We start from the raw sequence: 26,143 nt of genomic DNA, 5'->3' as shown, positions 1-26,143 counted from the left end.
TAGTTATTACTTTTCCTGGTTTATTCCCGTTATTTGGATTCGAACCTTCGTCCATCAGCTTTCCATATACGTAATCTCAGGAATAACTATCCATCCCTACTCTCAAATGTGGATTGTTTTATTATTCATTGTAACTTGTTTGGCCTCAAACGCAGCCCTAGGCCTATATGTTTATGTATACATTTCATGTTTGCCTCAATTTTATCTAATGCGACGACATACTATATATATATTCATTTTATTCCTATTGTTATTCATTTACAATTATTCCTTCAAATGGTTAAATGAGTTAAGAGAGACTTTTATTCGATGTGTATACCGTTCAAGCTCTAGCAAATTCATTATAAAACTAAAAGATTTCAAATAGAGACGATGTCGGACGCTTAAAAAGAGAGCGCTGAACAGCTGTGTGTGACGGCTGCGTTCATCCATCAGACAATGCGTTGGCCCGCCAGGCTACCATCTCCATCGTCCTTGCTGTCCACTACACGGAGTTAAAAGCTCTCCAATGCACACAAAGCCATACGGGAGAGACAGACGGCTTAGCATGACAGCAATAAGTACAAGACACGTAGAACGTGAACACACTTGGGCTACTTCAGTCAGGCTTACAGCCCCGACAGACTGCCATCTGTCAGGTTCTGGTCCGACAGAACCCCGACTTGCGATGTCTGTAGACCTAACTTTAGGCATCCCTCAGCGGGCGACCCGAACAAGAGCCCTACTTTCTCATTAATGATGTATGTAAATTAAGCAAACCTGAAACAGGCCTAATGATAGCAGACAGCAGTATTGCATCCAAACTATATATGCGTTCATCTATCGTTCTTTTAGTTAGTATAACAGGGCATTTGTAATCCTTAAAAGTGCCAAATCCGGCAAGATCAAAGACACCTCTATTTCTGTAACCCTTATCGCAGTTAGTTTGAAAGGCATGTATGGTCATTAACATACCAGCCTCTAGACAAGGAAAAAACACCCCAAACCCAGAAGGAAGAAACATGGAACACAGCAGAGGGATCCATCCTTCCAGGGGTGGTTAGATTTTCTATTGGTTGTACAGTCTAGTCAACCATGAAGAAATTATGTTCATCCAGAACATACCTGGTTGAGATGAAAAAGGCCCGATGATTCAGCCTGGGAGTGTGGTTTGTGTTTTTAAGGTAAGCAGCTGATTGAGATCAAAGAGGGGCACGTTTTTCGAGGGAAGTATGGTTGGGTTACCGATGACTCAACGAACGAAACACCTAAGTTTGCTAGTTGAGTTACCCCTGCCTCTTTTCCGCTTCCTTTGAATTGAAATGAATGTTGACCGAAGGAAAGTGCTTTTAGTACCTAGGCCCCCCCTAGAGCGAAGAGCAACACGCGGAAGGACAACGGAGCGGTCTGCATTGTGGTTTGGGGATCGTGCAGCTTGCGATGTAGAATGTGATATTTGATATCGCAGCCTGGCTATTGAGCCCCTCCCAGTTAACAGGCGGGAGACTTCAGAATTCAAAACACTGACGGTCTTTTAACTGGCTGTGCCAATGCATGACGCGGCCCTGGCGTGACTCGGATGTGGGCGGGACTTTAGGAGTGACGATAGCGAGATTTGATAGAATCATTTAAATCACTATGGATCAGTATTTACTAGATGGATCAAATACATCTGCAGAATTCAACAGGCTCACTTATGCATTATACATTATGTAGTCACATGAAATCAAACGTTGATAGGATGTGGGAAGTTAATTTAAATATAGTGAAGTATTTCTGAAAACTGTGTGGAATGTTTACATGCAGAAATATATGTGCTGTACATCTCAGTGCCACATAGAGCGATCAACAGCATCTCCTGTAAAATAACTCCCAACGTTCCAAGCCAACCAAATGTTAAATCATACTCGTTAAATAAACAGAATTACAAAAAGAAAGATTCACTCACCCACTAGTTTGCGAACAAAGAAATTAACTTACATACTGCATGATTTGTTTCTCCCAAACAATACCTTCTCATCCATTGGAACCAAATCGGTTGCTTTGCTGACCTCATATTATTGACCACCCGTTGTAGAGGAGGTCCTTCTTTAGGACTTGATACTTTGTACAATTACCCGGCTAGACCCACATTGAACCCTGAATGATCCGTCACTACAAAATAATTTACTTGATCACACTTGTTAATTTACTGTTTATTATCAAAGGGTGTCACCAATCATCCAACATTTTTTAGCAATGATACAGAGTATCCTACACGAAAAACAAACATTTGGCTTATAAGTGGGCCGAATAATAATGTTTCTTTAATAATTGGTCAATTTAGATGTTACAGTTAAGATATTCAAGGGGATGGGTGTTTAGAGATTTAAGATGTGCTCATCTTAAGGGAATGGTAATACACAAAGCCCCATTTAACATTCGCCACAATCAGCAATCACAATTTTAGCTTTTGGTTTGCCACCATTAGTTCCTAGTTTGTCCATCTTCCTGACAACATCCATGCCTGACACCACTCTGCCAAAAACCACATGCTTGCCGTCCAGCCTGGAAGGAAGAAGAACTTGATGTTAGAACATGCAAATGGAATCGATTGGGCTGGTTTAGCTTCCCATTACAAGTTACATTTCAATAGTGTTAATAAAATCACTGACATATTCTACAATTCAAATGCTGGCCAGACAGTACCCATCCCAGTCACACCCTGCACAAAGCCAAGCTTCTCTAGTTAGTGTCAGTTCCAGACAGAACTGTTACCCATTACACCTTAAAGCTTAACAGGGAAAAGCGTTTTTGTTGTAGTTTGGTTGGTCAGCCTCACAAAACCCAAATTTAGATCAATAGCCAAAGTAGCTGGACATATCAGTGGTCAATGCTGATCGATGGGGTTACCATGTTATCAGTAAAAATGCTGGCCAGCCCACACCTATCCCACTCACTTACCCACCCACACAGCCAAGCTATGCTAGTTAGCATCCCAGTTCCACTGCCAGTAGCATGGACAGAACACTTAATTACTCAGTCAACTTTAAGAATACCACTGTTTTAGCAGTAGTTGGTTTGTCGTAGTCTCACAAATTACAATTTAGATTAGTATCTAAAGTCTGAAGACTACCTTAAATCTAGGTTAACATGACGCTTCCCCTTCATATTCGTTTGAACCAATAATTTGGATCTTCACATGAGAAATTAAAAGGAAGAAGTTGACTAGAAAGTGTCTGAAAAGGTTTTAAAGCAACATTTAGACTGGGTACTGTACAAAACCATATTAAAAGCCTCAAGCCCTTGTACAAATTTGCTAGATTAGTCTTACAGCAAAAGGATAAAGCGCAATTCTGCCCATTGTAGTTTGTTCCAGATGTTGTGCTGTCTCCCCTATAAATTCTGCTACAACATTAGGACTGCTGGGGCAGAGATTAGGTTGGTCACAGAGAAGTATCAAATAAGCACATCAAACATACCATTGAGTTTTTGCTGTGCAGAGGAAGAACTGGGAGCCATTGGTGCCAGGACCAGCATTGGCCATGGACAGGACACCTTCGCCTGTATGCTTCAGCTGGAAGTTCTCATCAGCGAACTTCTCCCCATAGATGGACTTGCCACCGGTTCCATCGCCTCTGGTGAAATCACCTCCCTGTAAAAAGAATTACAAAAATTAGATCTACCATTAAAACTTTTTCTTCGGCCAAGGTTTAAGAATGATGGACGGACTTCCATTGGATGAACCCCTCTACACATGCCAGTGCATGCCTACCACCTTATTGGTTTACAGGGAAGCCTTGAGGAAGTATAATGTGACCATCCTAATCTTGAGGGTTCACATTTATTTTCCCTCTGCACAATAGCCTGACCTTGAACCCTTTGAAATCCTCCCACAAACCAAGAACTGGACCAATCAGCACTGATGGAAGGAACTTTCAGTTCACAATGAGAGAGCCCATCCATCGGTCACTTCAGAAGTGTAGCCCAATCTGACTATCACAATTAGGCTGTTTTACTTTACCTGGCACATGAAGCCTGGGATGACCCGATGGAAACTGGAGCCTTTGTAGCCGAAGCCCTTCTCCCCTGTGCACAGTGCCCGGAAATTCTCTGCAAAAATAGACCATGTTTGATGTAATTGTATATCATATACACACAAATAAACCATAACTTCAATGTATCATAAAGAATCTGTTAAGGGTCAATACACTCATATTTTGATCATTTGCTTTTACTTACCAGCAGTCTTTGGAACTATGCCAGATTCCAGCTGCAAGAAACAGACATGTTAGTTCACATAACTAAATATACATATAAACTGCATACCATTACTCTTCTCATAAACGCTTCACAAATGAAGGTTTACTAATTAATTTGATTCAAAATGAAATATAAACCATATTGGTCTACGACTGCAAGTTATATAGAGGGAACATTTACAAAGGATGAAACCATGTATAATCGTATCATAAGGCCTTATATCATTTAGCGTACCTATACTTCCATGTACCACGGGCTACAATACACAATTTACCCAAAATATTGACGAACATTTCTATATTAGGTAAAAATACTGTAGGCTATATTGATTTTATTGTAAAACATCCTGGTGTTAAACCTTTGCTAAGGCTGCAAGTTATCGGTGAAAACAATCCAACGATTGTTGAGAAGGAAAAATCACGTGTAAAATAACCACTACTGGAGGGGAAGCTTTCACCGATTTATATTCAGTCCTACAGCACATGGTACCCAACAATGTTTGGCGTGTTGCAACCTGTTTAACCGCGTTTTTATCTAGGATCCGTTGAATTTCTTCGCCTTCAACCATAGGCCTCTATTCTAGCAACGTTACTGCAGCGATTGTGAGCGAGGGAAGCATGCGTTGAAAGGAGACCGCTTCCTGTTTAGGCCTATACTTCCTACTATTGTGATTTGCCTCTTGGTCGATTAAAAATTCCATAATGAATGTTCTCCTTCATTTCCATACACATGAGTGCGATTGCCCGTCTGATTTGTACGAACCTGTATCCTTGGTGCATTATTTGACTGCTGTAGTTGTTATATTCTACGGCTGTGCGGTGCGTGAAAGCGATTCTTCATGCATGGTGCGTTAATGCGCATTTTTCATAATCCTTCCCTAAACATCGATTTTGTGTTGGGTGTGGCATGCATTATGTCCCAAAAAGGTTAGGAGCCACATAGAATACATTATAGCCTAAAAAAAGAAAAATCAACGATGTACAATAAAGTCGATGTTCATTTTTCGACAATCAAAGATCAAAATACCATTAAACATATACCGTCAACATACCTCCATTTCAATCCTGCCAGCTTTTTCACCTGACACGGTGATTTCGAAGAAAACTTTAGTAGTCATTTTGAGGATTGTGTTTGAATTCTCCAAGGCGGAATGCGGATGAACGGTTTGCTGGGGAACCTTTATGGGAGAAGCAGACTCATTGACCACTACACGTGGCGCGGTTGTGCGCATGCGCGGGGAGTTCTGAAACCGCGCAACGGCGTGGTTCCGGAAGTTAAAATCCTATTCATTGTCTGCTTAAAGGTTTTGATATTATCCATAATACCATCCGTTACCATCCAATTGTATACTTAACACGAACCATACTATTGTGAAACGATGCTATATGCTCATGGGGATGCCACAAGTGAAAGAAACGTTTTTCAAAAAAAAAACAGTTTGATTCCACCACCCAACACAACGTCTCTGATTGGTGGAGCTCGCTATTACCGTGGAAACGTTTACCGCACCGTCGAAAGTCAAGGCGTCGATTATCAAATAGTGGACTGGACTCTAGTTTACCACAGCGCAACCAGGATTTCCCTTTCTGACAAGATGCAGCTATTATTTAAAGATGAATCCAAGAATGTCCAAAGGGGGGAAATCACGCTTGTCACATCAGTGAATTCAAGTCAGGCCATGTACTGGAGTTTAGTGTTTGTTAGGGCCAGCTCGTGGGTTGTCAGGGCCGTTATGAAGGAGTATTTACAGGGTTGCGCCGAGTTTTGCAGGCTGGCTAGTTAGGTAGCTGCATTAGTTGATCCAATCATGTTGCAGTGCATATTTTAAAAATACAATTACACAACATACCAAATTACATGTAGAGCCAAGTTATGCTGATAACAACAAAAGCGTACAGTTAGTGAACTGTAAGCAAGTTGAATTAGCTGTAGATTAAAAAGCTGTGACTGGAGAAAGACAATGGTGTAATAGAAGATAGCTAATTTAGGTGTTTAAAAAGTGAGTGAAGTAATAAGAAAAGTAGAAATAACCTGACAACTATTTGTATAATATTATAAAGGTGTTACACCGTATTCTGTCAGGAGGGGAAAGAGGAATAGTTGAGAGTCGTGATTGGTGAAACCAAGAGATACTTGGTTTGTACTGAGCCTAGGACACCGGTGTCAAGAGTGCAGGGTTTGGACAAGGAGCCATTCCATGTGCCCTGATAGTTGCAATTCGTCAGGTAGTATGTGAACCAGGATAGCGCAGTCAGTGATGCTGAGTTCAGCTAGAGTGGCCAGGAGGATCCGTGAACAGGTCGTGGAGAATGAGAACCGATGAGAGGGTTAGGCTCTGGCTAAACAAGCCGACTCTATCCCTGCGAGGAGGGCTATCTCAGTGGAGTGTGCAGTCTTGAAGCCAGACTGATGAGGGTCAAGCGGATTTGTAAGAGATAGGAGGACAATCAGAAGCATCTGCAGTTCATCTCAGAACTCCAGTGTTCTAAGTTTCTTTCATCCAACCAAGGCTAAAACGTTGAAAATCACTGCACATCATACTATAAACTCTCTCTCTAACACACACACGCTTGAGTACATATCTACAAAGAAATTAACTTGCAACAACGTTATACTGCATCATTTTTATTTCTCCAAACCCATAAAATAATATACTATAAAAAATAAATAGATCTGATTTTTTTTATGTCCTTCGGCAGTGAAGAGGTTCATAATGATTGTACAGGGAGGTTATTGAACCGTGACTATAATGAAGATATATAAATGAAATGAGTTAAACAAATCGAATAGCTATCTTCCAGATGTTGAGATTACTTTATTATATCCAATTTAGAAGATTGGCTACTTAGGAATTTTATATAATTTGTCTATAACAAAATAGTTAGAATTTCTTAGTTTTTCGAATTAACTAATGAACAAAAAAACGTAAAATGAATATTTAAATATATTTAAAGCTAAACGTATGAGCTTTAAATATAATTATTTGTGCGTTGCTGATAAAAGTTCTAAAATATCCAGAAATAAAGGCACTTAATTGGGCTTGGATTTAAAATCATGTAATATGTTTTTCATCACCCAAAATTGCAATGTCATTCTTGTTCCAACAGTAATTAACGCATGCAAAACTTGCATATTTTTCTGAAATGTTGGAAAAGCTACGGAAACAGCTACATCCAAGATCAAGGCCGATGTATACTGTACATGTATTCATTAGGTAAAATCCCTTCAATGCCTCTCTTCATTTAGATAGTATGTTCTCCCTGGCAACAGCCGGAAGAAGCAGATGTACAGCCGCACAGGTCACTGTCCCCCCGAGGTCCCTGGGAGGTCAAATGCCGTATCCAGGAACCTCTGGAGCTCCGCCAGGTGGGTTTGCTTGTTTCCCGTGGCGGGGGCTGCGGCCGGCCCGCGACCAGCGTACCTACACACACAAATAAAGACACGATGTACCTTCAGACATTCTTTGATGAATAAATACGATAACTGTGAAAAAGATAGTTCAAACCAAAACACAACGATGCGCTAAGGCGAAAAGTGGTTCATCGCTTTCCCAAACCAATTGGAAAGCGGCACTCACAAGACGGGGCGTGTGCGTGCGACGGCGGTGCGGATGCGAGGCTTGATGTAGTCGTGGTAACCCTGGTTCTTGTGCTCCTCCTGACACCACATCAGGTCGGCGTGGTGGAAGCGCTCCACCTCTTCCTTCACCAGGTCAAAGGGGAACGGGGAGAGCTGGGAGACAGGAGAACACACACAGCGTTGATCCTCCAGGACAAACTGGAAAACCAAATGTTTACCATGCTGGGACATGACCAGTGTTTAAAAGTGACATAGTATACCTCCGGGTGTGAGTGTGTTTAGACGTTTCAAGCAGTTTTTAAAACCTACCTCTTCTGACATCACAAGTGGGCGTGTCCACCTAGATGTGTGCTTGTGGTATAATATGTCACCTTTAAAGACATTGTTTGCATTGTTACATTTAAATTTAGGGCATTTAGCAGACGCTTTTATCCAAAGAGACTCAAAACGGTTCATACACACATTCACACACCGACGGCGGAGTCAACCGGGCAAGGCGACGGCCAGCTCGTCGGAAGCAGTTAGGGTTAGGTGCCTTGCTCATGGACAGCTTGACACTCAGCTAGGAGGAGCCGGGGAACGCACTAGAAACCTTTCGGTTACGAGGCAACCCGCTATATATCAAGAACTACGCCGACCCCAATTATCACTCACATACTCTTTAAGAATGTATGTGTGGAATGTGTTTCATCCACAACAGCTATTACTATTATTAATAGTACTTAATTAGTTTAGCAGTAGTCATGCCGGCCACTAGGGGGGCCTATTGAGGGGTCCTATGGGCAAGTTGATCCTAAATACCATGGATGATGATATTATATGGAACCAAATAGTCAAAGATTTTAAATCCAAAATGTTTAGATTTACAATGGTAATATTAAAAACGGGCAGGGATGTTATCTGTGCAGACCTGGTTTTGCTTTTTTTCCCATTCAGTCGGTCTGAGACAGATGTCCAGTGGAGACGCCCAGTGGTTGATAAGTGTAACAGCCGATAGGAAATTAAACGGAAATTAAAGGAAGAATCTACTTATGGATGTTGTCCGTAAGATCCGTTATTTTAATGAATTAGCTTTTCTATTTGTCACCTTTGGGTCTAGTGTGCAACCATCTCTACAGGGACTAGGCATGGTTGTCAAAGATTCACACACTACTAGCCTACAATGCTATCTTTCCCCTATCTATCCTCCTCTTCCTTGTCCTCTTCCTCCCCCTCCCCCTCCTCCTCCCCCTCCTCCCCCTCTTCCTCCTCCGTGGTTGGAGATGGAGGAGGGAAGAGGAGTTGTGGTTACCTGTTCAACGCGTACGATGGCCACCTGTTCCTCCATGCCTCTGTGTTTGCGTTCCCGAGCCAGCTCGTAGTAGACCTTCCCTGTACAGAAGATGATTCTGCGGACCCTGTCTGGGCTTGCTGAGGGGGGCCCCTCTTCTGAAATGATGCGCTTGAACTCAGTGCCTTGGGAACACACACACACACACACACACGCACGCACGCACGCACGCACGCACGCACGCACGCACACACACACACACACACACACACACACACACACACACACACACACGCACACACACATACACACACACACACTCACACACCAATCTACAGTTAGTCACTAGGATTTTTGTAGTGGGTGGAAGTCGATTTTATAAGGGCCAAAACAGCAGTAAACAAAGATAATGCTACACAAGAGAGACCAGTTGTAACACCGCCTGCTTCCCCCAGAAGCAGCCTTCCCAGTTCATGCTCCACCACTTTAATTATTTTACGGAGCCCGAAACCCTCACCGGGCAGCATCTGGTCGAAGCTGGACTTTGCCTCCGGGTGCCGCAGCAGAGACTTGGGCGTAAACACGATGAGCTGGGGCCAGAACAAACAAACAAGGGGGAAGAGAACAGAGAAGAGAAACTGCTGAATATAGTTCCACGTTTGGCAGACCTTAGTGAGACAGTGATCTCCTAGTCAGCTGTTTAGCAGACACTTTAATCCACAGCGACTGCCAGGGAGCTGTAGTGTATCATTAAGGGTCCATAACATAATAACAAAACAGGAGTCGGGGCGCATGGCTCGAGTCTGCCCGAGAGGTGATACTGCATACTGTACATTGTGGGCTTCTTACAGGCTTTCTTAAGGGCTGCACGATCTGTCGGCGCAGTACGTGGAAGAAGTTGGCCGGGGTGGAGCAGTTGACCACGATCCAGTTACAGTCATACAGCTGACGCACTGCAAAGTCCTCCAGCGGAAATTTCTAGAAACATAAGACGATGCTCTAGTCAGACCTCATTAAAACCGTGGGAGGATTAACATTAGGTTCCATCGGGAGCAGCAGCGAAACCATACCTGTGCATGCATTATACTTACTCATATATTACAAAGAATGTGTGTGTGTGTGTGTGTGTGTGTGTGTGTGTGTGCGTGCGCGTGTGAGTGTGCGTGTGCATGCACGTGTGTGTGTGCGTGTGTTTGTTTGTGTGAGTGTGCATGTGTGCATGCATGTGTGTGTATGTGTGTGTGTGTCTGTGTGTGTTTGTGTGTGTGTATGTGTGCGTATATGTGTGTGTCTAAGACCCGCAAGGGACTCACAGGGAAAACATCTTGATCGTCGTTGCACATCTGAAGGAAGCGTTCAGGGCGGGCGGAGGAGTGTTCAGGACCCTGTGGGTCGGGAGGGGGGGGGGGGGGGGAGGGGGGGGAAGAAAGACCTGTCTTCACTTGTATGGAGTGTCTCTGTTCTTTCTCTGTTCTGTCTCTGCCAGGGCAGCATAGCTGTTTCCAAGTGGAGCTGATCCCGGCGGTTGGCCAACAGAGCACATGTACAGGAGTGTGTTGACAGAGCCTGTGTCGTTAAAAGAGGCACAGAGGCAAATCGAACCCTGAGCTCGGCCATCTCTGGGCTAGTACCTCGAATCTTACCGTTTATAACGGTGCACCTTAACTTAAACCGCCAACAGATCTGTGGAGAAGCTGCACCATAATTTCTCTCAAAATCGTACTGATGAAGAACACAAATCCAAGGTTCTGACGTTTTTTTCACGAAATTGGAGTTGATGTAGCAGACTGGTAAACATACCGTTTACTAGCTTTATCTTTGGAAAATAGAGGGAGTGTCTCGTCTCTGTTGAACGTTTACAAGGATTCTCTCTATTTATTATAAGTTTCCATGTCTCTGTCAGTATACCGATCCCTTCCCAAATTCTAAACAATGAATAAAGTATCTAATAAACGTCTGGATAGCCATCCCCCGCAACACAGCCACTCCTATTTCAATTCAAGCCATCGGATTGAAGCGACCAATAGAAAACCCAAGGGGTGCCATGGGTCCCTACCATCCCCTCCATGCCGTGGGGCAGCAGCAGCACGATGCCGTTTTGCCGGACCCACTTGGCCTGGCCCGGGCAGATGAACTGGTCGATGATGCACTGGGCCGTGTTGTGGAAGTCTCCAAACTGGGCCTCCCACAGCACCAGGGCGTTGGGGCTGGCCATGGCAAAGCCCAGCTCGAAACCTGGGAGGAAGGCACCCGTAAGAATGGCAAAGGAAACAAGTGCAACCGTCACTCATACAAGCTCCTCCCACTCGCTCCGATTTGATTAGTCGAGGTGTCGCCAGACGGTTGGATTGAAATGGTAAAACCGTGTAACCCAAACCTCCCAGTAGCATTAAGGTAATGCAATAGCATATATTCAACCAATAGAGGGCATGCAATAGCATGCCTTTAATCCATAGAGGGCAATCTAAATCCAGATTAAAAACTCATCCTACTGAAAGCTTTGCGCATTGAAGTTGAGATTTGGACCAGGTTCCATCCATAGCTCTGGATAATTTTCATTTTAGGGTTTGGTTTTCCCTCAACAGAGATATATATCGCATCGACCTCAGACGGTTTGGTAGTTCATCCCACATATGTGGTGGTGCCTAAAAAACAAAAATCGGCTCACCTTCCTTTTTCTGAACAATGTCTTTCCGAAGTGTCTGTACAACATTCCAAATGTCCCATTGGGGACCCAGAAGGTCAGAAAGGGCCTGGGTTTGATCCAGTACTCACCCAGTACCCCGTATTCAGAGAGGGAGCTGTTGCAGACGGTGTAGGGCGCCTGGTCTTTGGCGATGTGGTTCATGGGGATGCAGATGCTCTTGTCCACGTTCTGGTGGTGGAGAACGTGGTGTCGGTGGCTGCAGAGCAACGACAATACACACTACCGGTTACAAGCCAAAGTTACTATTCACTATTCAGTCGTTTAGCAGAAGTCGTGTTAAGTAATTTAGCAGCGACTTACACTGACACAAAATGAACTCGCTCTAGTATTCTTTGAATTGAACCTATTACCTACCCCCTTTACTCTCTCCGGCTCTCCCGGGGTGAGTTTCAAGAGATATGCTAGGATCTAACTATGAATATCAATAAATATGGACCCTTTCTTCCAAAGTGCTGCCATGTTCTTAGCTGCAGGGACCCCCTTAGAGGGCGTGGACCCCCTAACCCTGACAAGCTTCACCAGTGGACGGGACCCCAGTGGGAGTGGACCCCCTAACCCAAGCACGCTGCACCAGTTAAGACGTACCAGACCGACTACGGAGCGGTGCCTCACCTGAAGGTTCCTCTCTCGGCGTCCTGTCCGCTCAGACGGACGTGGACCCCCTCTTTGAGCAGAGAGCCAAAGGCCATGTACTCGGCCAGGGCCCAGTCACACACGCGCTGGTCCACCATGGCCGCACGCGCCTTCAGGATACGACTGAGGCCTGGTGAAGGAGACGCAGACACACACAATGTAGAAGAGACCACAGGGGGGCGACCATACTGTTTCTGGTAAGAAGGTAAAGGAGAGGTTATTGGGGGGTACCTCCGTGTATGGTGAAGGAGAGGTTATGGTAGGGTACCTCCGTGTATGGTCAAGGAGAGGTTATGGTAGGGTACCTCCGTGTATGGTGAAGTCCTTGTCGGGTACAGAGGAGGCGATGTTCCCGATGTGGCTCAGGTCCTCCTCACTGATGCCCGTAGACGGAACGCTCATGCTTTTGGGCTGGCCGTCAAAGGTGAAGAAACCTGCGCATGTACATAGACACACATGCACAAACTAGATTTTGGTTTACATTTTAAAGGATTGGAATTTAGTGTTACAAACACACACACCAATACACACATACACGTTCAAAGGGCATCAATTACACAGGGGCAGACACACACACACACACACACACACACCCACACACACACACACACACGGGAGCCTACCGGGCCAGGGTGAATCCAGCCAGTGGTTGATGTGCAGGATCTTCTCGTCTTTGGAGCGAGCGTAAGCATCTTCACACACTTTGTCGTACTCTGCTACCATTTCCTGCAGACAGAAAATAAAAACCAAGACCAACCATTGTCATCAATAGTCCAGCTTTTACTTTTACTACTTTAATTCTTTATTGGAAATGCAGTTACTGTTTCAGACCAGCATTTGCTACAGATGTATACTTAGAGGAGGTTGGAGGGTAGATGGAGGATATACATGCATATATATCGATATATATGTATATATGTATTCAATGTTTTGGTGGCTAATTTTGACATTAACAATGCTGGAAAATATCAAAAATAGATATCAATATTTATGAAAATGTTCCTTTGTCTGAAAAAAGCACAAAAAATGAAATAAGAGAAGAAATGTGAAGAAGGGGGAGGAACCGTGGGTCTTGACCTCATACTCCTGACTGGTGACCACCCCTTCAGAGATGAGGGCCGTGGCGTACTTCTGCAGGACTCCTTTCTGCTGCTTGATCTTCTTGTACATCAGCGGCTGGGTGAACATGGGCTCGTCCATCTCGTTGTGGCCGTTGCGTCTGTAACAAACCTACACATGTGTTTTATAATCAGTGTCAAATGGACTGTTTACACTTCTACCCTCAGGACGGAGGTACAGAAGTATGAAGTCCAAAACAACCAGACTAAAGAACTCTTTCTTCCCACTGCCCTCAGACTCCTTAACGACAGATAGGAGTCTGTTGTTATTGTTATTATTCTACCTCAGGACTGCTGCCACTGTTTACATTTTGCTCATGCACTACGGCACACTTTCTTGGATTTGCACCATTCCGTTTTTTTTAATTTATTTTAACTTAAATTTATTATTTCATCTAGTTGCTGTTCTTCTATTTATCTTGTAAATTGTATATTCTATATTGTTGCAGCTTTTTTCTATTTTTTTGGTATATTGTATATTGCATATTTTTTATATTTCTTTCTTGGCATGGTATGACTGAGAACATGTTTCTTATTGTGCATATGACAATAAACACTTTGAATTGAATTGAATTGAAAGGATTAAGATCTTCCCTTGCAGTAGGCAGTAGAGCAGCAGCATTGGTCCAGTGAATCACATGGATAGGTTGTTGAGATGTTACACATTGGACCAGTCTATGTAGCACCACCTTTTATTTTTTATTCTCATATTTATTGTAATTTTATCATTTTTAGTTTAGTTTGTGGTTGAACTCCACTTTTTGCTGCTTTAACCACACATTACACACATTATCTTCATTTCCCTTTGGGATTAATTAATTGTCGTTATCTAAAAGAAGAAACAGTCACACAAAGAAATTGGGGTAATTGTAATGCAGTTTGTCCAATTCAGACGAACAGAGAACGCAAATCCTTAGCCTTCTTCAAGATTTTACCCGGATATTTTTAAAATGAAATTCAAACAATCTCAAATATTATTTTGGACAAATCATGTTGATGGAGGCGGGGATCTGTAAGTGCTTAACGTGCTACCAGCGAACACAGCCTCGGCCGGGCACTGGCGACCTCTCCTGGTTCAGGGACCCGGCCTCCACTCACCAGGTCCACCACCACGTCCTTGTGGAAGGTGTTCCTCCAATCGGCCGCCACCTTGCAGACGTACACCACCGCCTCGGGGTCGTCGGCGTTGACGTGGAAGATGGGGGCGTTGACCACACGCGCCACGTCGGTGGGGTAGGCGGAGGAGCGCGCCATGCGGGGGTCCGTGGTGAAGCCGATCTGACAGAGGCGGGGACAAGAGATGGAGGGACGAGGGAAAGACGAGTGGATCAGGAGTGTGAGATCCATCCCTGAGTAAGTGAACACTTTTTTGGTTGGTTTATTTAGTTAATTTTGTTTTCCATTTGTTTGTTATACTTTTAGCATATGTTTTATGTGTTTTATGTCCATTTTCCTGTTATACCTTAAGCATATGTTTTATGTGTAATGGATAATTTTATCTTTTGACTCGTACAAAGATGTGTGTATAGTTATTTTAGTTATTCTGTTCATAGTTCCTTTTGGTGCATCTGTTGACATCGGCCTATGGACAACAGACGCAAAATAGCCATTTTAGCTAGTTCTGGCACATTGACATTTTTCATTTTCATCATTAATGTGCACTGCTCATGCCTAATTAAACCTTAAAATAAAATAAATAAACCCTCCCCTGTGACGTAGGACGTGTTGGAGGGGGGATGCCGGTTAGAGGTGGGCTCTACCTGGTTGTTGACCACAACGTGGATGGTGCCGTGGGTGGTGTAGGAGGGCAGGTCAGACAGGTGGAAGGTCTCGTAGACGACGCCCTGACCGGCGAAGGCCGCGTCGCCGTGCAGCAGGATGGACATCACCTGGGAGAACCAATCAGAACCAAGGGAGAGAGAGAGAGAGAGAGAGAGAGAGAGAGAAAGAGAGGGGGGAGTGAGAGAGATGCCTGAATAGTATAGGAGGTCCATCCCTGTCATGGGATAGGCCTGGGCACTCGATCTCTCACACACACACACACACACACACACACACACACACACACACACACACACACACACACACACACACACACACACACACACACACACACACACACACACACACACACACACACACACACACACACACACACACACACACACACACACACACACACACACACACACACACACACACACACACACACCGATATAAACACCGATGTGGTGAACCCACCCTCTGGCCCTCGGTGTCCCCACAGTAGAACTGCTCAGCCTTGGTCTTCCCCTGGACCACAGGGTCCACTGCCTCCAGGTGGGAGGGGTTAGCCATGAGTGACAGGGTGATCTCCCTATCAGTCACTCTGTTCTTCCTCCGGTGGTGCATCCCCAGGTGATATTTCACGTCACCAGAACCCTAGAAGAGGAGAAGGGGAACAGACAGAGACATTAAGTTTTATTGATATATTTATAGATACTTTTATTGAACAATCGTTGAAAAGGCACAATGCACAATGGCACAGAGAAACATTACAAATAAACAATAAAGAATATATAGATCTGCCGTAATTGTATAAACTGTATAATTATAATTATAAGTATATATTTTTTGAAGCCTTCATTTACAGCTGTGTGGTATAAACAACTTTGTCCTAATAGGAGAAATATAGTTTAAATCAAATTTGGACACCAAATTAAAACTACAGAGCAGAAAATTGACCAGTAATATGTGGAGAGATTGCACTGAAAACTATACAGAAATATTCAGACCTCGTCTGCAGCCTCCAGCTTAGAGTCAAACTGGCAGAAGATCTGGTCCAGCTCCGTGCGGATCACATTGGCCAACACGTTCAGCCTTCCTCTGGAGGGGAGAGGACAAACGTTTAGCAGAGAGAAAGGACCAGGCCGAAGGACTGACTGGACAACACGTCAACATTTGTCACAGGTCATTGTGAAAAAGACATACTTTCACTTATACTCAAGCAAACCTTTCCCCACCACTGCTCACTTCATTCTCACTGCAAGACTACAATGGATACTACCACTGCTGTGTAGTTATTATTTCAAAATGAAACATTTAAAATATGAGATATGGAGTCTCTAGAGCTCCGTGTAACTCTACAGACTCCCCAGTGGCTCAGTAAATCGACACATTTCCCGGTAAATCCACAGATGTACCAGGAAATGCCTAGACTCAGCATATGTTCCTCCATTCCCTGTAGCCTACACACTCATACTGTGGCGGGGTTCACCTGTGGGGCATGCCCATGATGACGCTGTCCACGGCCCTCCCGCTGGACACGTCGATCAGGGTCTTCAGGGCAGGGATCAGCGACTCGCAGCCCTCCAGGCCGAAGCGCTTCTCCGACGACCACTTCCTCTGCAGGAACTCCTCGAACCTGGGGGTTTGAGGAGAAAGTTGCTCTCATGTTTTCCATAGACTCTGCTGGTATATTACGTATATGTGATATTAATATAACATTCATAATCCATATACTCTACTATTAAGTGATATTAATATAACATTCATATTGATATTACATAAACTCTACTATTATGTGATATTAATATAACATTCATCATTATATTACCTATATTATCATGTAATATTAATATAACATTCATATTGATATAACATATACTCATACGTTATGTTATATACTATATGAACGGAGGCGAACCAACTTAGTCAACTTAGTTACTCACATGTTTTTTACATACAGTTACATTAGAGTATACCAGGAAGAAAGAACTGCTCTGTTTGGCAAGAAAGACCAGTTCAGCAGCTTGAACATGTTTGAAATTCATACAGTTCATACAGTTCTTTACTAGCACCTTTCAACAGGGAAAAACAAAGAGGGAGAATTTTAAAAAGGTTGCATCCAAGTTTTTAAAGGTAGAATTCATTACTGTTGTAAAAAAGTATAGATGAAAAGGTACCTGGGATATTATATTCATTATATTTATGGATGTCTACATTTACCAGATTGCAAGGTAAACATAGGTCTAACCAGCATTTGTGTAACTTTTATTGTCTGGACAACTAATAGGCAGAATCTAAACTAGGCCTTTAGTACCGCATTTTGAAACCGAGAATTACATATAACATATACTTGCATACAAACTAGTTCTAGTGCTCTAATCCATCATTGTTTTGGTCTGGTCATCCCAGGCCAAGACGTGTCTGCGATGACCAGCACATACCTGACCGGACCAGGACATGTGTGAGCTGACCAGGACTTTAGACAGACCTTGTGGAGCGCACCATTCTGGCCAGCAGGGTCCTCTTCTCCTCCACACTGAACTGCATGGCCCCGGGCCGCTCAAACCTCTCCCTGATCCACTGGCACTGCTCCATGTTATTGATGAACATGAACTCTACGCCGATATGCTGGCAGTACGCCATCTGGGGGGGGGATGAGACGGAGGAGGGGGTGGAGGATGAGGGGGGAGACAAGAAGAAGAAGGAGAAGATGGAGGAGGATGGGAGAGAAGGAGAAGGAGGAGAGCTAGGAGAAGAAGAGAGAAGAGCAAAGAGGAGGAGGAGAAGGAGGAAGAGGCAAAGAAAACAACAACAACAACAACAACAACAATGAAAGAGAAGATTGAGAGGAGAGATTGAGAGGAAAGGTCAGTGTACACTCTCTTTCTCTCTGTCTTTCCTCTCAGGTTCCTCCTGTTGGTGTCCACCAACAGGAGGAACCTGCTGGGTGTTCCTCAGGCAGTAGGGCAGTAGGTCATGGACAGTACCTCCAGGCGGCGTATGATCTCCCTGAGAGGCAGAGCACTCTCATCCCCCCCGATGAAGGTGGTGGTGGGCAGCCGGAACACCTTGTCCAGGTCAGACTCCACCAGGCCGTAGAACCCTGGGGGCAGAAGAGCCCCGGGCTGTTTACTAAGGGGAGAGCTCCCTGCTTCATACACGCCCACGGAAATGATGATGATGGACACCAACCAAGTCAAAATGGTTATCTTTTTGACTTGTAAGTCAAAAAGTCAATCTACGTTAGAGGGAGATAAACGTATCTACTTTCATTAACTGTGCAGCACTATATTGGTGTGCACTAATACATGTATATTTATATGAATATATCATTTATATATATGTATTTTTGGGCTTTACATTACCATGGGAATCGAACACCCAACCTCTGACACACATTCAGTACTGTACAGGTTCAAAGTCAAAGAATTTCATTCATCGACTGCACAATATAACACAGGGTCAATATCCACAGTGACATTCTAAGAACATGGCAGCAAACAACGTGTAGTTGGCTTAGAACCATATTGACGCCATGCAGGACGACATACATCATATTAGTGTTGCTGAAAGGATCACATGGTCCACTTGAACTTTTCGCACAACAAGTTAAGCAATAAAGCTGACACTGCCCTGTGGTGTTGAGCTGGAATACTGTCATCATTGTGTCGGGGGTGGGGGGGGGTGAACTTTAGCCCGGCTATCCCTGAATCTATAGAGGGACACAGAGCAGCACAGTGGTGGTGTCGTCACTCTGTAATCTAATCAAACCGTGGACTTCCCCTCAAGTCCACGCTGAGATAAAACTGTATATCGGCTCTCTGATCCCTTTCGACCAATCAAAGGTCACGATCAAAGGTTGGGGACTCAGGAAAAAAAACACATGCAGTCCCCTCGGGATGAGGCTTATGTAAATCATAAGTTGCGTTCAATAACGCTTGAGCTTGTCTATTCGTCTCGTCTTTCCCATGTATTTCAGGGAAGAGTTCTACAGAGAAAGATTTCAAATTCTAGCTGGCCTGGGGAACTGAATGTGATACTACTGCTTTCAGTTCCCCCAGTCAGCTAGCATTTAGCATCAAGATCGCTGCTAACGGAAAAAGGCTCATAACACGGCGAGGGGGGTTAAGGGTTAGATTCCAGCGTGGGCCACCTAGAACAATGTGTGCACTCACAATGTTCTAACATGGTTTCTATAAAATTGCTCACCAAAACGCTTTCTGATTTATATTTTCTTTGTGGAAATCAAACTGGACGCCGTTGGGTACCTCTTGCAGACAATTTATAGAGATAGTATGAGAACAACAGCCAACTCTTGACCCCATGGAGATCCACACGGATACACAGAGCGCTTTTAACACCCTCCCATGGCCAATCAGACAGTGATGTGACACCTACACACAAAGCTGTTGTCCAGGCCCTCTGTGGACGGCCTGTGACTCGGTGACCTGGCTCACCCCGCCAAGGCCCTAGCTCAGAGAGACCAGGCTGAACCCTACCAAGGCCTTTATGATGCTCTATTGTGGAAGCATCCTATTAGAAATCACAACAATAACCCTCTTTTGTATTTCGGGCCCCAACTCTTTCGAGAGTACAATGGGAGCATGTTCTGTGGAGATATGTTGTAAAGGGACATAAACTCACGTGCACACGTGCACTCACACGCCCACTCAGAGACAATCCCACACACATTCAGACACACAGGCACACACACACACATACACACACACACACACAAATGCACGCACACACAAACACAGATGCACACACGAACACACACACACACATACACACACACATAAGCAGAAATATATGAACAAGGTCAAAGTACAATGATTTCCATGCTTTGTTCCTATTATAAAAAGGGTATGAGTGTCCCACCTCCTGAATAGCTTCAATTAAAGGGGATGATTATTCAAAAAAGCTTGATTACATGCTTGATTACATGATTACAAGCTCTAAACAAATGTTTAGACCAGAGGAGACTCATCATCAGGGACCGTATCACCTGGTTGTTTTTTAATAGGTAGGTTATAAAATATAAACCGTATCTTCCTTGGAGGTGATAAGCCCTTCCAAAGGAATAGACAAGAGCAGAATAAGAAGATATTAATAAATGAGCTGTGCTGTCACAGCCTCAGGGGATCATCCTGCACTGTGGGCCTTTCCCCTGGGTGTTTTTTTTATCCTAAAGTGAAATGCTTACATTAAAACCAAACTCTACCTTAAAAACTAAGAGTACACTCACACTAGGCAAAGTTTCCCTGTACCTTACTCAAGTACGACTGCGCTTTCTCCACAGAGACAACGCAGCGACATGATCATGAGCAGTTCTAACTGGAGAGAAAGTGAAATCCACGAGCTGCTGATCATGTGAGAGAGAAGGTGATGTAGTCGTATTAAACAAAGACGTTGAAGATGGTGCGATCTACGAGAGAGACGCAGAGGAACTGTCCTTACAAGGTTTTTGTCGAGATAAAAAACAAGTGGTCAGCAAAAAAAAGAATATGTTGGCGTTTTTTGCAATTGTAGGGTTAATTGCATTTGTAGCCTTACACCCAGACGTGAACTTATTCATGCATGTGGGTGTCTTCATTCATAAACAAATAAAAACTTTCGGGAGAATGCAAATTATTTTTAAAGAGGTCCAGACTCCGTGCGCAGCCCCGCCTTCTCCAGTGAACCAAGAAAGCCTGCGCAGTGATGAACGGGGGATTTTTGATCAAACACTCAACTTCGCTATCGCACCAACGTGAACCCACTCGTGAACCGCTTGCCGTCATGTTTATTGTTTGATGGGGTAGAAGAGTCGCATGGACTATACGTCATCCAGCTCAGGTGTACCGTGGCCTGAGCACACCTCTCCTCTCTAAGTGTACTCAGGCCACGGAATTGAACTGTACTTGAGTACGGATGGCGTTCTCACGCTAGCCAAACGATGGGCACGGAACAGATGGCCTAGTGTGAGTGCGCCCTAAGTGTAGAACCAAATCCTAACCATAAAACCTAAACCTTAAACAAAACGTCAACCGTAATACCAAACCCTAAAACAAAACTAGTAAAACCCAACCCTCAAACCCCACCAAGAACCGAAAAAACCCTAGAACCGAAAACAAAACCTTAAACCCAACCCATTGGAACCACTTAACCTAACCCCAACCCTAGAACTATAAACTAAACCCTAAAACCCAACGTATTGGAACCCATAACCGAAAACCCTCACTGTAAATTTGAAAACCAAACCCTTGAAACCCACCAATAGGAACCCCTAACCCTAAAACCAAACCCTAACCATTAAATCAAACCCTAAATCCTAACGTTTACTCTATTTCCGACCCCAGCAGCTGAAAGGTCCTGGGTTCGAAACCCAATGTCGGACTGAAGGCCTCCTAAAACCTAACCCTTACTCTATTGATAACCCCAGCAGCTGAAAGGTCCTGTGTTTGAAACCCAATACCTCCTTGAGCAGGACACCCTAGCCCCTAGCGCCTCCAGCTGAACGACCAGACAGGAAACAGGAAGCAGTTGAAGGTTAGGCTCACCTACGTTCTGGAAGCCCACTTTACACGGAGCGTCGTCAAAGTCTACGCAGCTGATCTCTAGAGGGTCCAGCTTGGCTATGTGGTGTCCACGAACCTACACACACACACACACACAAACACACACACACACCCAAACACACCCAAACACACACAGACATTTACATTTATATTTAGGGAATTTAGCAGACAATTTTATATAAGCAACTTACAATACGTACATTTGTGATAGGAAGTGAAACAATATATTGCTGTTTGTACAGTAAGGATGTTCAACCCACACATACGCAACAACTTAACATCAGCTCGTCTCTCAATGTGAAAACATTTTTTATTCCTTATTTTGAACTCATTCTCACATCATTCAACTCCTTAAAAATAGAGACGAACAGAAACTTTTTTTGCTTTTTACATATACCATCAATCAATGTCCTACAAGAGACCTGTGCTCTGGAGCCAGCGATGTTCCGGTTCATGTCCAAACAAGCCTTGTTGAACAGTATAGATTAGCAGAACAAACAAGCCACCAAAGAGAACTAAGAGAGAACACACTAATAGTGTAGAGTTTCAGTTATCGCTCCACGTCTCCGCATCGCAATGACCAAGCCGACTCTTTGACGCGGGCGCTGAGAAGCAGTCGTGGACCTGTTTTGGTTCTGTGTCAGGTTTTAGTGAGCGGACCAATCACAGCCCTTGCTGCTGCGTCGCCTCGCCGCAAGGATAACATTTTTGGTGGGCGCATGTCAGGCCCTTGCGGTGGACGTGAGGACGTAATGGGCCCGTAAACCCCCTTGTTTTGCGTCGACGTGGAACCATAACTAAGCCTTTACTTCTAATTTGACGCCTATGACTACGAGTACGACAGACCACCTGTCTGGAGGTCGGTGGTGCAGGTTGCGCAGGTGGTGCAGGCGGTGCAGGCGGTGCAGGCGGTGCAGGTGGTGCAGGCGGTGCAGGCGGTGTAGGTGGTGTAGGTGGTGTAGGTGGTGCAGGTGGTGTAGGCGGTGCCGGTGGTGCAGGTGGTGTAGGTGGTGCAGCGGGGCAGGTGGTGTAGGTGGTGTAGGTGGTGTAGGTGGTGTAGGCGGTGTAAATGGCGCAGGTGGTGTAGGTGGTGCAGCGGGGCAGGTGGTGTAGGTGGTGCAGTGGGGCAGGTGGTGTAGGCGGTGTAGGTGGTGTAGGTGGTGTAGGTGGTGTAGGTGGTGCAGCGGGGCAGGTGGTGTAGGTGGTGCAGGCGGTGTAGGTGGTGCAGGTGGTGTAGGTGGTGCAGCGGGGCAGGTGGTGTAGGTGGTGTAGGTGGTGCAGTGGTGTAGGTGGTGTAGGCGGTGTAGGTGGTGTAGGCGGTGCAGGTGGTGCAGGTGGTGTAGGTGGTGCAGTGGGGCAGGTGGTGTAGGTGGTGTAGGTGGTGCAGGCGGTGTAGGTGGTGCAGGTGAGCACCAGTCTACCTGGTAGGCCCGTATGAGGGACTGGACGGCCAGATGATCTTCAATCAGCTTCTCCACGTCGGGCCGGGCCCCCACCATGGATTTGGCCCCGCCCGGCCCCCCGGAGAGGGCGGGGGGCCTCTGGTAGGCCGCCCCCGGGGGAACCCCAGCGTTCACGGTCCGGAAGAATACGTCCCAGGACTGAATAGATGAAGGGGGCGGGACGTGGAAATGTCAGGAACGATTTTTTTTAAGATGAGGACGTTTTAAATCTTCAATAAATGAAAAACATTTCTTTATAATTGCTGAAACTTTCTCCCCGGACCCATCTCATTAGTTATTAACCTTAACCTTTATGTATTTGATATTCAAAATATTATTCACCAGCTGTTTAGTTTCCAGAAGACATAGTTACTTGTCATGCGTCAAATCTGAAAGAGTACATTAAGAACCCCTGTTCTAGGTGAATGACGATCATTTCTCTGTTTATAACACGATAAAGATACTCAGTTTTAAGATCGGACAAAATTAACTGTGGTGACCAAAATGTTTAGCACTTCAGAGCACATAATAATCGTGATTTTAGCTGTGTTGTCCTTCATTAAGAACATGGTACAGCAGCACTGGTTCCCAATGGCTGTACAGTATGTATGATGGTGTATGTCCTGATGGTTTATAGCAGGTATTTATTTGTTGCTTGGTTGATTCGTCTGTTATGTTTGCTGCATTTTATTTTAGGTTTTTGTGCATTCATACTTTTTCTTTGCACTAGGTCAGTTCGGCTCTGACAAAAAGAAAAAAAGAGAGCATCCACACACACACGCACACACACACACACACACACACACACACACACACACACACACACACACACACACACACACACACACCATGGATCTATGGGTCTAATCTACAGAATGTTATTTGCTTAATTCACACACACACACACACACACACACACACACACACACACACACACACATACGCACACACACGCACACACCTTGGCTCTATGGCTCTATGGCTCTTATCTGAAAGAAAGTTATTTACTTAATGCGTGCGAGAACATGATGACAAGATTGAAGTTGCCATGGTGACACAAAGTCCTCGCCTGTAGTTTGTTTAGAAACACTTGAAATAGCACGGTAACGCATACCCTGTTAACTGTTTAATAATTATTAAACCAAATAATTAAAGTGTCGAAGTGATTGTTTTATGAATAAAGTTGAGTTGGCCACTGAGGGAAAGCAGGTGATGTTCTTCAACGATTACAGGGGCCGTATTAGTAGTATGATTGCCTGGAGTTTAATTTTGTTTTTTAAATGTAGGCCTGCTACTTTAATTGTGAAAGTATCACGCAGGTGTGTGTGTGTGTGTGTGTGTGTGTGTGTGTGTGTGTGTGTGTGTGTGTCCTGCTGCCAAATGTTTACTTAAAACCCCTCGAATGGTCATCGGATGACCCTTCTATCTTGATGCGCTTTCATGAGCCAATTTGACTTGAATTCTGAATTCTGATTTTGACACACCGATCCGAGTCTTATTTGCCTAACCTTTACCTCAGTGGGCAATGCACACAAACACACACACACACACACACACACACACACACACACACACACACACACACACACACACACACACACACACACACACACACACACACACTATTCTATTAGTGCTGACTCAGCTTTCGGCAGAAAGACGGAGACCACTAAAAGTGACACTACAGAAACACATTACGTTTCTCAAACAGACTCGCGCGCGCACTTGCCTTGTGCACGGTCCCGGGATTCTCGAGCCACGCAAAGTACATTTCCTCCAAATAGTTGGAGCTGGTCCCGTTCAGGAAGGGTTCGGCTGCCCCGGGCGCCTCCAGGCGTCGCGCGGACGGAAACGTTCGTAGTGCCCGTTCCCCCGGGCCCCCCTGCACGGGCTGGGACGCACACCTGGCGGTCTGGAGAGCAGCCATCGGCCGGAGCCTGGCTATGGTAGTCCTTAAATGTTGCATCCTCTTAAACGGCCGAATAATTAGCAGCAGTAGCCAGTTCAATGAATAGTTCCACGGATGAGAGTCGTGGTTTCTCTTGGCGGGTGGGTTTTCGAAGTGTGTCCTTTCTGCTTTAATTTCGTTTTCCCCGACGCTCAACCTGAAAATGTTGGTTGGAAAACGCCAATTACAATCATTGCCTTCTAAAGTCAAGAAAAAAGTCCTTTGCAAACTCCCTGAGATATTAATGAATAATTGAGTTTTGGTTTGGGAAACTTACCTTTAAAAATAGAGGAGCCTATAGCCACACTGCCTCCGAAAGCCACATTATGCGCGCAGGTGAAAGAAAAATAAAAAAAAAAGCTCGAGAGCACGCTGTGTGCTCTGCGGCGGAGGAGGCGCTGGCGCGGGTCCACAGCTCCCATCCGAGTTGTGACGCCATCCACTGATGTCATGGAGTTGACATACAGGTCTCCCTGTGCACCAAGGGCTCAGACCAACCGTACTTTTTTATTGCGAAAACCCTGATTTTCAGAATATAGAGACCAACATGTGTGATTTTACGACGGTCCGTTGGTTGTGAATGTGTATTTGATCTTGTTCATTGTTCAAATGTTTATTTGTACTACACAAAGGTCTTGTGTAGTACTAGGGTGTTACTGTCTGCTAATATGCATGGCGTTTTTTAGAAATATTTAAGGACTAGTTCAATTACTAATTAGGCGTCATATTGTCAAATCATTGCAATTCTTCAAAGTTTTAAACCTTTGCACTCATTTTTTTCTGAATCGCATCTTTAGTTTTGTGTGTGTTGGTTTAGCTCCCTCTTCTGGAAAAGTGAGTTACTCTCTGAAAAATAGCTGAATTTGTCTACATTTATCGAAAATGTATTCAATCATTG

At 44.6% G+C, this 26,143-nt stretch overlaps 2 protein-coding genes across 2 annotated transcripts; both read right to left on the bottom strand.

Annotated features, from left to right (window-relative positions):
- Positions 1-2,156: 2,156 nt before the first annotated feature.
- On the bottom strand, positions 2,157-5,452 carry LOC307089640 (peptidyl-prolyl cis-trans isomerase-like; the record flags this gene model as incomplete). The annotated part of the gene is made up of 5 exons (XM_079756004.1): positions 2,157-2,526; positions 3,441-3,613; positions 3,983-4,071; positions 4,201-4,231; positions 5,273-5,452. The coding sequence occupies 5 exons, from the start codon at positions 5,450-5,452 to the stop codon at positions 2,394-2,396; spliced, it is 606 nt and encodes a 201-aa protein (XP_079612130.1). The 3' UTR covers positions 2,157-2,393.
- Positions 5,453-7,261: 1,809 nt separating this feature from the next.
- ogdhb (oxoglutarate dehydrogenase b) lies at positions 7,262-25,656 on the bottom strand. The gene is made up of 23 exons (XM_079756175.1): positions 25,523-25,656; positions 25,027-25,402; positions 23,277-23,456; positions 21,838-21,931; positions 18,283-18,398; positions 17,784-17,938; positions 16,785-16,931; positions 16,303-16,393; positions 15,770-15,949; positions 15,289-15,417; positions 14,627-14,806; positions 13,488-13,640; positions 13,034-13,136; positions 12,716-12,844; positions 12,390-12,540; positions 11,846-11,973; positions 11,127-11,305; positions 10,384-10,455; positions 9,920-10,048; positions 9,588-9,660; positions 9,092-9,255; positions 7,799-7,953; positions 7,262-7,642 (listed from the first exon to the last, which is right to left on the bottom strand). The coding sequence occupies exons 2-23, from the start codon at positions 25,261-25,263 to the stop codon at positions 7,522-7,524; spliced, it is 3,066 nt and encodes a 1,021-aa protein (XP_079612301.1). The 5' UTR covers positions 25,264-25,402; positions 25,523-25,656; the 3' UTR covers positions 7,262-7,521.
- Between the last annotated feature and the right edge of the window lie 487 nt (positions 25,657-26,143).

Source organism: Pollachius pollachius (assembly GCF_949987615.1).
Source record: "Pollachius pollachius genome assembly, chromosome: 18".
NCBI lineage: Eukaryota > Metazoa > Chordata > Actinopteri > Gadiformes > Gadidae > Pollachius > Pollachius pollachius.
Note: the sequence above shows the minus strand (reverse complement) of the source record. Positions and strands in the feature narration are given on the sequence as shown.